This window comes from Atractosteus spatula, chromosome 2 (genome assembly GCF_055471065.1).
Source record: "Atractosteus spatula isolate fAtrSpa1 chromosome 2, fAtrSpa1.hap1, whole genome shotgun sequence".
In the NCBI taxonomy this organism is placed as follows: Eukaryota; Metazoa; Chordata; class Actinopteri; order Semionotiformes; family Lepisosteidae; genus Atractosteus; species Atractosteus spatula.
Window position 1 is genome coordinate 15,624,396 of NC_142707.1, and position 14,855 is coordinate 15,639,250.

Here is a 14,855-nt window from a genome sequence, read left to right on the forward strand (position 1 = left end):
AAGGTTCAAAGACTATAAAACGCTAGATGAACTAACAAGTGAAATGTGAAAGAAATGCCTCATAATTCCAGGTAACAATATAAAAGAGAACACTTTTTTGCTGCACAATGTAACTTGTATTTCTGTGTATTTCCTCTTGATTACTGCAATCCTTTCAAGCTGCCCTGTGTAAAGTTACAAGTCCAATTAGTAATAACAATAGAAATCATTATCATTAGAAGGAGAATAAAGAAGGGTATACCTTTGTTACAGTGCTGCTGTGTAGGGGGCCCCATGTGGCTTAGCTCCGTCTTCATGATCTTCTCTGGTGTTTCCAGCTGTTTCTGTCCTTTCTTCTTCTCAGACGCAGCTTTCTTGGCCTCCAGTTTGCGCTGTCGGCATGATTTGGCAGGCTCGGGCAACTTGCGCACTTCACGACGGAAGTTGGTGAGCACCTGGATTGCACCAGACTCTATCTTCTGGCGCTGGCGTTCCTCGCTGCCAAACTCATCAGTCAAGGAGACCTTATAGAGTGGGAGCACATGGAGCTGCTCGTCTTCAGGGATCTGGCCTACAGTGCGGTTATCTTCCTTTGTCAGAGTGCACACCTGCATAGACAGAGAGTCAGCCGGCACTGATACAGAGATATACAGAGACACATTGACACCAACATACTGAAACACTTAAGACACTGGCAGTGACATCCTAAGATGCTCAGCCACTGATACGTAATGTAATGTAGGTAAAGTCCATAGCACAGTCTGAGTGGTTCATCAGGTCAGGTCTCACTAAGGTTTACGTAGCGTTAAACAGACAACAAAGCACATGACTCCCCCCCAGGATGGAATCTATTACAGGAATTACCCTGCTAGCTGGATGCAGAGGGGATTTGAACCCACAACATGAAGTTAGCAGCCCAAAGGCTATGCTACTGTATGTTGCCAACATTTGTTTGTCAAGTGAGGTTGTGGTTGAGTCTACAGACGAATGGGTATTCCAGAATGCTTGGATGTTTCTGAAGAATGAGTGGAAAGAGGTGGACATACCACAGTGCAGCCATTGTATAGGTTGTGCTGGTCCTTGTGGGCGTGGGCACAGAAATCCATGCAGGCGGTGACCCCTGAGAATGGGCGGCCTTCCTTCAGACCCAGCCGGCAATCTGGGGCTGACTTTTCTGTGGCAGTCTGGGCAGAAACAAACCAACAGGAACATCAGACACCACACTAAGTTTTTTTGTATTGGTATGCTGAGTTTGAAATAAAGTTATTCACTAATATATTAATCTTTTAATCTTGTTTGCTAAAAAAAATGTTGTTGATAGCCTTTTGAAATTTATTATGTTGTTATTAATCTTTTTAAGCAAGTTCACAGCAGGGAAATGAACCTACAACCCATTAATTACAAGACAGGAGACTTATTTTGTCATCTTTTTTAATTTGGAAAAGTCATTAGGTACAATGTTTCCTTCTCAAAAACCTTTCAAGCCACCACCATATACAACATAAAAATATCATATTCACATTAAAAATGTTTTTTCCATCAATCAATTTAAGTTTTTAACAAGGAATGACTTTTTGTCACCATGTCAACCTAAATTCAGAGTCAGAAGGTCTTCAATAATTTTATAATTATCCTATGGCTGTGCTCCTGAGAACAATGCAATTCTGGTCACAGCTTGACACAAAACAGTCCTGAGTCAGCAAACAGGGCCTTAAGGTTAACTGAATGGTAACCAGACACCCACTGACCTGCTGCAGAAGCACAGTGACCCACAGCAAATTTCTTCACAGTCTCAAGCATGGAGGTGTAGGTAATTATTAACAGAAACAGCCAGGCTATCTTAATCTTGAAGAAAAGCCTTTCCTACACATGCATGATCACCCTATTCATTCATTAAAAAAGCACTGCCCCACACTGTACTCTAAACCACAGGGATTCCACTTGCATTCAGGGCTTTTCCCTTGCAATATAAGATATCTGCACAAAGTTTAGTGGGCAGAGGGCAGGTTAGTAATTGGCTACAACATCCTTTTCCAGTGTACCTGTATCTTTAATTTGGTATTTTCAAACCAACAGGACCCCTTTCAAAGTGTCTAGCTGGATATTTTCTTTCCCTAATGACAGTAGTTAGAAGATAAATATGTTTGTTTTAACAACACAGGAGACTTCAGTTAAGAAGTTGTTGTTTCCAATCCTGATTTCCTGCACAGCTCTGTACTGTGTGTTAGGGCTGATTTACTTTACCTGGTTGCTGTAAGCCTGGGGGGCGAGCCTTTTGTATAGGGGAGCAACCTTTGTGGCCAAGTCCTGGAAATGATCCCTGAGATTCTCCTCCTGAAATACAACGAACAACACAGTGTTATTCTAGAAGGATCAGGTAGGGCATGGTTGTGGCTTTTCTAACTAAATGTTAGGAGAGCCCATGAACCATTTCACTCAGTCTGAGTTCTATTGTCGGTGCTGTTCAAATGTAACATTCCTGGATAAGAAGCTTTTGGTGGAAATCAAGACAATGCTATTGTCAATAGCAGAGGAACATCTGGCACTAATTATGGTTGCACTGAACAACAATGGCATTGTTTTAAGGTCATCATGCATCCCTCATTCTACACCCTCATAGCTCCCCTGGCAGGACTGACCTCCTTGGGGTTGTCTCCTTGCAATCTGAATTTGCGTGGGGTCTTGCTTCGTGCATATTTGCACCCATTGAAGTACATACTCCAGGAGCACCCAAAGGAGAAGGAAGCACCACAGGTCTCCGGATCCTTTCCCTGGCAGGCACAGGTGCGGCTGGAAGGAAAGATGAAGGCAAAGCAGATCAGAGACAAACACTTAGCATTCAGATTCCACTTTTAATTGTTAGGTTATTGGTTACAGAGAGGGTTGTGTGCGTACAGGTATTCACCAGAACTCATAAATAATTAATAAATTACAATGTTTTTAATGATGTATTAGCCCTTTTCATTCAGACAGCAATACAGTCAGGACACATTACATGCTAAGTTAAAGAATACACTCTCCACTGCAGAAATTAAATTAGAAAGTGCCCTTGTTTAAGATACCAGGTTGGTGGAACCTTCCTTTAACACAGTAGTTCTGTGTGGTGGTCTTGTTAACGGGCTGGAAACATACAAAAAATAAAAACTGAACACAAACCAACATAGAGTTTTAAGAGTAGGCTGTACGACATTAGCATTTTTAAAATTAGAATTTACAGCTGTTTTTTTGTTCAACCCATCTTTGTTATCGTCACTCATGTGAGTTTTTCACATCTCAGCTTGCAGCTACATAACCCACAATCACACACTAGGGACAATGAGGGAGTGGCAGCCTATTTTGTACCACCCATCTTACTGGTACACCAGTACCATAGGTTCAGTGCCAAACAAAGAAGAGGCACATCCCTTACCAGATGCCCGCAAGTACACACACAGATCAAAGGGGTTGCTGTGTTGCTGATAACCAGGATATCCTTGGCCAGCTAATCTCATCCTACCCTTGGTGAACCTCAGGCAATTGTACGCCGCCATTTGGTAAACTCCAGTCACAGCTGGCTGGTATTGTGAGCCTGGCCTGTTCCCATGATCATAGACCTCAACCTGTGCTTGGGAAAGTGCCTTTACTAGTTAAGGCACTCAACAGAACACAGCATGATCAATCCTGTTAGATTTAAGAAAAAATGTTGTTTACTGGCCTTCTTCAGTCCATCCTTGTCTTTTAGATTAGGATGTGGAGGATGTCCAGCTGTGACAACAATTCCTATTAAGAGTTTCTGTGGGTTTGGGTCTGTCACTTCCTTACCTGATTTGATGACAGGATTAAATTAAAAGTGAATTACCTTTAATTGTCCATCTGGTATGCTTTTTGTCCAAATCTGACACTAGATGAATCTCTTTTGCAGTTTATTTACAGATGCAGGAAGAGTTGATTATTGAATCTTTAGGTGTACTTATGAAAGATTACCTTCATTTATTTTCATAGGTCATATGGCTTTCTCAAGCTTACGCACCTTGCTGTGCTCTGCCGTGATTTCACTTGTGTTTCAGGTTACCATATCTTTCTTTGATTTCTGGGGCGAGGTTTTTACTCACTCATCATTGAGTCCGCAGCGCCGGCTGGTAGGGTTGCCGTACTTGGTGAGAGTCTCGCTGATCTCGCGGTATAGCTTGTCTCCCAGCTCGCGGGGCACACCCTCCCAGGCCAGGATGAGGATGATGACGACGGCATGGGCACAATGGTGGCCTGCCCGCTTTCGCACCAAGCACAGGAGCTTCTCCGCCTCGCTGGCACGCCGGATCACCTGAATCCCCAATGAACAATGTCGTCAATCTGTCACCTGGCACAAGTACTGCTGTCACAGAACAGTCATTTAATTCTAAGATCGTTCCACATCATTACCGTAGATTTATATTAGGCAATCATTGATGCATAAGGTCTGCTTCTATAGCTATGGCAAAATCAATAAGTCATTCAGTCATAAGGTGTTTTACTGATCAGCCTCAGTCACAGAACCATTACTGTGTTTATCAGTAACCTGCTTTTGTTAGGCATTGTGGCCCAGCACAATTCAGTCATTACTAGAACCTGGTCATGTGTCATTCAGACTACCAGTTCCAGCATAATTCTGCAGGCCTAGTCTTGCAGAACCACAAAGTCCACTTTTTAATATTCTAGATGAACTATGGCTGAGAACACACCTTGGTGGTTTGGTAAGCTTCCACCAACAATTATATTGTACACAAATTAATCTAATTAGCTATCAATTTGTATATCATGTTTACCAATTATAATACATTACTTATTTGCACCTAAACCTAGTCAGAGGTAGCTAAACAAGATGTAACAAACAAGGACGAAGGATCTGAGATTATGTTTATGGCAGTGGAATAGTGTTACCTGTAGATTTATGACACAGCTTTTACCCAATGTTGCCTGCCACCTACAGTGTTTCTGCACAGATGTTTTAGGGCATCCACAGAAACTGTATCAGAATGTATCAGTATAAACACCTCAGCTTCTTGTACTTGAGGAATGCATCTTTTGTGGCTTAGAAGGCTACAATGCATTTCTTTGGGATTTGCACTGAAGCATTATAGAAATCCTTCTGAGCATATGGTTTTTATACCACGGCCTGATATATTCTAAATTGCAATTGGGTATACAGACAGTCCCTGGGGTTAAGTATACTTGGCTGATGTCAATCTGACCTTATTTAAAAAGTCTCATGAATTAAATTTATCTGAAATGCGGAAGTTTCAATTCACAATTCGCGTAGAGTAAGCGAGTGTGACCTATTCATGTAGGAAAAAAGCTGAGGTGCCGTGTGTTTTATAGTCTTCCAGTGTGGGCTTGTCAGTGTGTTCCACTGCATGGTATTGTGTGCATTGCTCCGCTGTTTATTTACATACGTGTTGCCCTTTCTCCAGTACCGTCCTACCCTTACTCATCTAATAAGAAATTCAGCATCTCACCATCACCATCACCTATTCATGTATGCAAGCTCAAAACAGGAATTGAGGTATATGAAGTTCAATGTTAAATTATTTATTTCGTAAAATGTTTTTTACATAAAATTCTGCTTCAGCAGGTTTCTATATTTTTTAATGTTAGGTATTGTAAAATTTTGTTTATGGACCAAATGTACTGTAACAAGACATTTTTCATGGTGCTGTACATATCATTAAACTCTAAATCTGTCTGTTAAATTTCTCTTCTCTTTTTCCTTAAATGTTGAGTATATTAACATATAAGAGTAACGACTTATACAAATTTTGCAGAAAAGGTCTGCAGTTGGAAACTGTCTACAGTTTATGCTTCTTAACTGATTTGCTCTCTTAGTATAAATGACTAACCAGGTCTCCAGGGTTCAGACAATCCCTAATTTAAGGTATGATATGAAATGGTATGTAATTTATGGTATGTATTAGTTCCACAATATTAGTCTGGTATTTTAGTCCCAGCAGCCATATCATTCTGCAACTCACAACTGGCAACCCACTGAAGCTAAGCAGGTGTAAGCCTGGTCAGTACCTGGATGGGAGACTTCCTGGGAAAAACTAAGGTTGCTGCTGGAAGAGGTGTTAGTGGGGCCAGCAGGGGGCGCTCATCCTATGGTCTATGTGGGTCCCAATGCCCCAGTATAGCGTCTGGGACACTATATTGTAAACAGGCGCTGTCCTTCGGACGAGATGTAAAACCGAGGTCCTGACTCTCTGTGGTCGTTAAAAATCCCAGGGCGTTTCATGAAAAGAGTAGGGGTGTAACCCCAGCGTCCTGGCCAAATTTTCCATTGGTCCTTACCAATCATGGCCTCCTAATAATCCCCATCTATGAATTGGCTTCATTACTCTGCTCTCCTCCTCACTGATAGCTGATGTGTGGTGAGCGTTCTGGCGCACTATGGCTGCCATCACATCATCCAGGTTAGGGCTGCACATTGGTGGTGGTGGAGGGGAGTCCCCATTACCTGTAAAGCGCTTTGAGTGAAGTGTCCAGAAAAGCGCTATAGAAGTGTAAGCAATAATTATTAATTATTATTATTAATTAGCCTTGCTGAGAATGACTGTTTGCGAGGATGAGGCCATCTGAACTCCACTTTTAAGAGGAATGAGCCAGGGAGCCGCAGCAGCAGCGAAGATGTGTTGGAGAGTTGAATGTGGAAGTGAGTAACATAGAAGTGTGATACTTATATGTAATACCTCCATTCGAGCCTTCGTTTGAAAGTTAATTTTCTACAGAGCAGATATATTATGAACCATACTGGCTACCAGTAATGTCTAAATTACTGTAATAACTTTCAATTATCTTATCAACACTCATCAATTATAAGCTGACAAAATTGTTACAAAGTTTCATGCCCAGATTGGTAATGAGGCAAAGAAATATATTCTCAGACTGTTATGCATGCTTGGCCATTGTGTCACGATCGCTACCCCTCCTCTTAAGGGTGCTCCAGCCCCTCCTTGTTTTCTCCCATTGTCTGCACCTGTTCCCTATTCCCGCTCCCCCTTAAAAGCCAGACGCGGACTTCACTCCTGGTTCCTCATTGATTTCCGCATCGTGAGAGCCCGGGGTCCTGCTACGTCTGGCTCAGTATGGTTTTAACTTTCTGTTCCTGATCCCCTGCCCCGCCGGTTCCGACCCGGCTCATGGTTTTAACCCTTGGATGGATCTCCTGGCTTTGGACTCTACTATCCCATTTGGATTCCCCGTTTGGACTTTGGCTTTGTTTGTTTGCCCGGACTCACTTCCCCAGGACACCTGCTCACCTTGGACACGCCCCCCTGTATCCTGACCCTTTCCTGCATGACTTTCTCCCTCGTGTATCTACACTATTCCGGATCGCGTCGTCCGCATAGGGCCCGGAAGGAACTGCCTCATGACACATTGGTTATTCAGAGGAGGAGAAAGATCAGAAATATTCTCAATATTGCAAGCAGTCTTGCTCACTAAATCGGTGTTTTCTAACTGGTGTACTGTCAGACATGAATAAGTGAGCCTTAGAATGTTGGAAAAGTGGCAACCAAAAAAATAAATTAATTAAATGTGTTGTTTTATAATAGTAGGAACATGTACAACTAATAACATGTCCAAACCACTTTTTGTTTGTAAGGCTCAGTCTTAGCATCTGCCCACCTCCTCACTGCCCCTAATTATTTGTAGTTAATCCATCCTATTTTTAACCTATATTAGTAGCAGTGATGGCTTTTGCATGTTGCTAAGCAACACAATGCCAAGTGGGGGGCTCAGTCTGTAGCAGCTTTACAGGTGATTCACTGAAAATATATGAATGAAATATGCTCCAGTTAAAGTGTGGAACAAAATTTGCAGTGAGAGTAGAAACCCCAGCAATTTCAGATAGCCCTAATCTGCCACTGCTCCCACATTTTCCAAAACTGGCATTTGGAAAAAAAAAATAACATGTATAGACTAAAGCATTCTATGCTTCTTGGCTTGATAAATGTAAGGTCTTAATTTAGATAAAAATAATGTACAGCTCAATACTTCTAATTAGTACTAATTAGTCTTAGTAATAAGGTGTACATTAACTGGAAATATGTCACCCAGTAACTTAAGTTACCCAGTAAGTTATGAAAAACATGATTTTCAAAAGAGTCAAAAACAAGAACTAGGCTGCAAAATTATTTTTAAAATCTCTTTTATGTAAGTGAGCATCTTTAATTCAGACCTACTTATAGTACAAAATGTTCATAGTGGCATAAAGACTGTTCCTAAATTATTCTGTAATGTTGACTTATATCACTCTTTCAAAAACAGAAGAGACTTCCACTATTATTAAAAAAAATAATGCAGAAAATCTGTCTAGAAGGGGTTTAGATTTACACTGAAATGTGTATGTATCCAGTTCAAACTTAATACTCTTCTATCAAGTCGTAACAATAACCCTTGAAAGAATAAAACTTACCAAACATTTACAATAAGATACAGTTCTAAGGCTCAAATCTTACGTCGGCTTACGTAGGCTCAAATCTTACGCACTGAAAAGTATGTTAAATTTTCTCTGCAATGATTAATGAAACATTGAGTTCTGTCCTACAGGAACACAATGTGGTTTCCATTATATAAACAATGATCAGCCGTTTTTTGTTTTAAGCTTCTGCAGCTTACGTTTTTCGTTTGTCTTTAATAATTAATAGGTTTTGACCTATGCGCACTATTGTTCTGCAATTTTAAGGCAAGCCATCTGACAATTTGTGTTAGCAAAGCGTACCGATTACACTTTGTTATTACCAGTAGGACTGTGGATGTGCAGTACCAGTATGGCAGACATCTGAATAACAGATCCACAAACAAGGTGACACTTACCCATTTGGCGATGGGACATCCCTGAGAGCTTTTGCCTTCCTTGCCTGTGTAGATCACCTTCTCAATGCGGACTGCTTCACCCTTCTCCCCATACCTGGTAACACAGCAGAACAAGACCTAATTCTCCCCAGTGCCTTTCATCACAAATAACACCCTTGATCAGAGCAGTATATCCTGTCATTCACTTTGTACAGCTGCACAGAAACCAGAAGGCATGTTTTCTGTTGCCCTGAGAAATCTAGCATCAGGAATTATGCCAGTCTTGAATCAACACCTTAATGCCAGCTAGTAAAGAAATACTTTCTAGCAAATATGATAAGGAGGGAGTGAACTTATAGAGGTATGGCCTGGATTACACCCTGAGAAACCATGAGAACAACTTAAATTAGAAGTGGAATATTTGCTATTATTTGATTTTCAATAGTGTCACAAGTATTCCCATTAAGAAAAAGGCATAAGTGGTCCAGGGTCCCTTACAATTAAAACCAAAAAAGACTAGCAGTCACAAAATAAATGAATAGAAGCTTAAAATCCTGTAACCACTAAGGATCAGCGCAGGACTCAACTAACAGACTCACTGAAAAAGCAACTACTGTACACAGACGATCACAGGGAGGAATTATAATGGTGTTAAGCTATACTTGTAGACAGCAAACTCTGAGTGAAATGTGTGAGTCTAAGCATGTATTTTTAAAATCCTGGATAAAAAACAATCATTAGAGATCTTAGAGATCTATTCTGTAAATCTAGAAGTGACACATTTTCATCTGAGATCATTAAAACTGAACGAGAAAAACTATCTTCTACAACACTGAGATATGTATCTGAGGTAAAGTTCAACTAAGAATCACCAGAAAGCCCCTAAGCACCAGTGCCAAATATAAAAATAACAATTTTCCATATTACCTTAATATCACTGAAGAGATTTAAAAATATTTTATTATGAACTTTGCCAGCGTTATCAGTTTACAATTTGTAGTGTTATATTACCTAATATCTGAAGAGACTATCATAGCTTTGCATTACTGTGTAAACTTGAGTAAGTGTAGGAATTTCACTTTTGCACCACACCTAAAAATGGATCTGTAAATTCCATCTGCTCTTTTAGAAACAGGCTCTTCAAGGTTAAGTCTTTTTTTATGTTATTAATCCTTCAAGAAAGCACTAGAAGAGAGTATTAAAGTGCTATTGCTAACATTATATTGGAAGTAGGTACCATTAACATTAGATATTTGCAAGAATAAAGTTCTCAGAATAAATACATTAGTGTTTAATAAACTACTGAATAAAATATTTTAGTTTTGGGCCGACGGGTCAGAAAACAGCATTGACCCTTTTTATCCTTCCTGTAATAATGCAGACAGCTAAATGAGGCAGTTGATCAAGGGATTACAGAATTCATTTGATGACCTGGGATAGGTCCTCTCAACTTAGCAGTGTGAAGTTATACAAACATGTAGATCTAATAAGTTAGGAATTTACAAGCCACTAATCAACTCCTCCCTAAAAATCTGCTACCATACTCACACCCACACACCCCTCTTGACCTAGTGCTGGCAGACAGTGGCCTGTTCCCATGCCCCTGCCAATATTTGTGGGTGACTGGGTACTTGCAGCCTTTTGTCAGTCATCTTGCCTCCCATCTGCAAACAGTCACTTTAAATTCAGGCAGCATGCTTTGTGGGATAGGGGGAGGGGAGTACTTGTGAGTTAAAAGCTCATCCAGCAGTATTGCTCCACCTGGCATAGCGTAAACACCTTTTCAATATGTTGGGATGGAGATCTTTGGGTGGATTTTTGCCTGTTTTTTCCTTGGAAAAGACCAGCAATACTCGTAAAAGGGAATGCTTTTCATTCCCTTTTTAAAAGGGAATAGCAAGTTGCTAGGAGGTGTCTCTGGAGGATTATATACTGTACCTTATGTGTTCTATAACTTAGATCCCCCAAAACCTTTTTTTTCCACTAGCCTTTACTGATTACACAAATATATGATTTATACATTACAATTCTCCCCGCTGTATTGATACAAAGCAAAGAAAGATTATCAGCATTTGTAGGCCAATACAGGTCCCCTTCTAGCAATCCTGACAAAGAGATCTACTTACGTTGATCTAGCAATATTACCGGTCTCTTTGTATTGTAGCAGTAAAATGTGCGAGTTGAAAAAGCATTTCAGATTGCACAGTTGTTTTGCTCCTAATTTATTTTTAAACAAACGCTGCCTGTGTAAGAAAGAATGATTGTGTGTGATCGTTTTTACAGCATGCCATGGTGCTTTGAGGTGCATCATTTTGCTTATCTCTAATTGCTTTTAATGATGGATACAGCAGTTGAGTCCATGACTGAGATAAGATTAAACAAAAATGTATTTTTATAGTTCATTAAGCTTTTGACAGTTTATCAATAATGGCCGTGTCCTTATCTGTCAATTAAATTGGAGAGTGGACCATGCTGGACAGAGCGCCAAGCCTCTAGCAGCAGAGATTGACCCTTTAGGTTAGAGGTTATTTGCAGGTCACGCAAAGGCCAGCAAAAGGTTTTGTCATTACGTCACTTTTACACAATTAAAAGAATAAAAGATCCCTCACAGAAAATCATCCCTCCCACTAGCAGCTTGTTAAAAAAGATGACCTGTTGACATTACCCCATTCTTATGTTGTGCAAATCACAATCCCATTAAATATCTGTGCACAATCAGTAGTTCTATATATTTAACTGGTGAAATGTTGCTATATTGCGTTCAGTCATTTTCTATTTATTAAAAGTTGCATTGGCTTTCAGACATAATGAAAGTGCCTTCAAATCAATAATTATTTTGACTTTGTCAACAAAGCATAATGAAAACAATAACCGCACTAAAAATGTCGTCAATTTAAGTCAAGCACATATGGGCCAGGGGCATCAGAAATTAAAATGTGTTGTTCTCTTCTACTCCCATCACACTGGTGTGCCGTAGCTCTACTTATAGGCTGATATCTGCCTTCTCACTTTGAAGACATTTGTGCTGATGTTGTTGTTCTTTACTTAACGCAATTCTGGGTCATTAATTCCCTGGAGACTGGAGCACAGTGTGCTCCTTTGCTTTGTCTGCATTATCTCAGTTTACAAGCCCGAAGAACCACATTTGTCTCTTTAAGCACTGCCACAGTGTTTTTCGTACAAGATTAAAGAAGTGACATATTTGAATTTACGAATGGAAACACTGCATGATTATGAGAAGCAAATGTAAAAAGCACATCTGCAGGAACTCAGTGACAGGTATTGGGATATGGCTGAGAGGTTCTTTACACAAACTCCTATGTGCAAATCCCTCAGATCCATTAGCTATTATCAAATGGGCTAATGGACTCTTATTGTTTTTAATATGAGTGATTCTTATTCCACCCCCTGACTTCTGTGCAAAGGTGTTAAAATCCCAGGATTGAAAACTACAATTAATTCTTACTCAGTGTCACATGTATCATCATATACTGCAAGGACCTATGCTGATAATTATGTCATTTATGCAAAAACCAATAAGCCACTTCTTTAAATATTGTTAAATTGTAATATATTGTTATAAACTGTCCATTGTTTTTTTATTAAACCTACTACTATAGTAAGATGGGCAGAATGGCCTCATTTCCTTCATAGCTCTTTTACCATCCTTTTGCTCCCTCACCTGCTCTCCATCAGCTCACGAATGGAGGCCACATTAGGCCCAGATCCCAGGTGGGTGTAGTATGGCCCCTCGTCCTTCTCTATAATCTGCTCTGTAGGACAGGAAGAGAGAAACCATTTCAGACACAGAGTAAAGAGCTGAAGGCATTTGGATGAAAAGTTTCAAACCATGACATGGAAACTGGGATTCACTGCAATTCCTTGAGACGAATCTTGATGATGGCCGTGAATCAGTGTCTTGCTAGCAACCAAGCAAGACATATTGACTAGTTTGTAACCATTCTTACACTTGATCACTCATACCACATTCACTTCTCAAAGCAGATCCAAACCTTGACACCAACATGCAGATTAAAGTCACAAGGCTCAATACTAAACCTTTCCTTATACATTTTACAGTACTTATTTAGTAAGTTTGGTCTTGGAAATATGTTTGAGAAAATTCCAGTTCAGCTTTGGGTTTAGTTCAGTCAGGTTTGGTTTATGAATGCCATAGCAGCTTAATTTCATTCTACAGCAGAAATGGTTTACTCAAAGACTGCCCTGAGGGATTAATCTTAAATCCAGCCTGAGTTTAAAGGGCCAAGCCCCTAAAGCAATAACTATGATCTTTCTCTTTTCCAGTCGTTTACCGACCAAAAAGCTAACATGGGCAGATCAGATGCTCTGTGGTAAATCAGTACATAAAACAAAAGTTAGACTTTTGCCCATGACTAATGACAAGCGTGTAGAAAGTCTGTGTTTTCATTTCTTCAGGTCACTTGAAATTAGTGAGGTGTGCTTTCCAAACAGGTTGAGCAGTGCACCATGGGTAATTGTGAATGAGACAGAGGAGGGAATAACAGAGCAAAGTATTTGTCTGAATTGCCAGGAATGTTCTGGGGGTTCTGGTGTTCTGGTGTCCACAAAAATAACTTATCCACAAAAAAAAGTCAAGCCCTTTATTTTCTACAAGCAATCGTGAGTTACTACACTGAAATCTGAAAAATGGGTATATATATAGTATGTACAATGGCTCTTGAGAATGCAATGCAGCATAGTTATTCTGTTTCTATAAATATAAAAGAGTTTTTGCCTACACCTCCAGATCAGGAAGCATAAACTAGATGCTATAATGAGACTGTATTGAGCTTCTATGCAGCAGTTTTCAGTAATACCTGTTTATTCAGCTTTACAGGTTATATTGCATTTCAAAGGAAGAATAAAAACACTTCTTGGTGTCACTTTGAGACTCTTGGTCAGAACAGTTTGTTTTTCTGGAGACCACTTGACTGACTCCAATTAATTACAGCTGGTTTCAAAGCCCTGCCAAGAACTGGTAACCAGTTTTACAGCTGGCATCAGGAGCTAAACAGAACTTTCCTTGGCAGAAAGTCACCGTGGGCTTGGTTGGTGCCATCTGGCATGAACCCAGCTGAGGTGTGGCAGGGGTTAGATGGATCCAAGCCACACAGGCACAGATCAATACCCAACAAATAAACACACTTAGTGATGGGAGGAGGGTTTTTACTCGGCAGAGAAGGAGATGAAACTATCATCCAGACAAATGTATTTTAGGAATCTAGCGAGAGGATGAAAAAAAGCTGGACTGAGAAGTGGAGAAAACCCAGATAATTTAGGAAGTCTTCAGAAATAAGTCGCAAGAGTGCTGGGGTTCAAAGTTTTCCTGTTATAATATATTTTAAATATTTTATCTGCACATCTAAGCAAAATTACTGAATGTAAGCCTGCAGCTGCTATAGCCTGAAACAGGGCTAACATTTATACTACAATGGGAATTTTATTCATGTCTGTGGGTTAAAAGAGAGGAAGGAACAGGTTGAAAGAATAGAATTGAACATATTGTGAGAGTGAAAGGTTTGAATAGCTTAGTGAGATTTTAATTGGGCTTTGAAAATTGAGACAGAATATAATGACACATAATGAAATGGAACATGTGGCTTTTAAAGGGAATGCTATGGTTGATGCATTCAACTAAACCTTTTTTTCCTGTAATACACAATGGCTTGTTGTAAAACAACTCTAGTTTGAGGCAGGAGAGGCAGGAACCTAATTTAATTATACACTTCCTCTCTCAGAGTATCAGACGGTATGAATTAAAATATTAAGTCCTGTTCTTATTTTTACACTGAATTAAGAAAACTGGCATTTTTTCTTGCCTTTTAATCTATTTCCTTCCCTTTTTCCCTCTTCCTGTTTTTCTTTCCCTCTCTCTCAGCTTGGCTGGACTGTTTGTAGAGTACTGTATCATGACTATCGGGGGCTGCTTGCTGCAGACTCATCAGCCAGCAGCAGTGGGGCTGATGGCAGCTAATCAATGATGAACATGTTTGTCTATAGACATGTCTGGCTCCTAGTCGACTGGCACAAAGGGGGGGGGGGGGGCTTCT

At 40.1% G+C, this 14,855-nt stretch overlaps 1 protein-coding gene across 6 annotated transcripts in view; it reads right to left on the reverse strand.

Annotated features, from left to right (window-relative positions):
- Positions 1–14,855, reverse strand: part of tet3 (tet methylcytosine dioxygenase 3) — an 86,810-nt gene that overhangs the window by 14,909 nt on the left and 57,046 nt on the right. For all 6 annotated transcript variants that reach the window (XM_088933301.1, XM_088933309.1, XM_088933291.1 and 3 more), the window contains 7 exons: positions 12,467–12,557; positions 8,806–8,899; positions 4,071–4,279; positions 2,619–2,769; positions 2,224–2,313; positions 1,026–1,163; positions 242–587 (listed from right to left, as the gene is read on the reverse strand). In XM_088933301.1, coding sequence (XP_088789427.1) covers positions 242–587; positions 1,026–1,163; positions 2,224–2,313; positions 2,619–2,769; positions 4,071–4,279; positions 8,806–8,899; positions 12,467–12,557 — 1,119 coding nt within the window. The remainder of the gene's footprint in view (positions 1–241; positions 588–1,025; positions 1,164–2,223; positions 2,314–2,618; positions 2,770–4,070; positions 4,280–8,805; positions 8,900–12,466; positions 12,558–14,855) is intronic.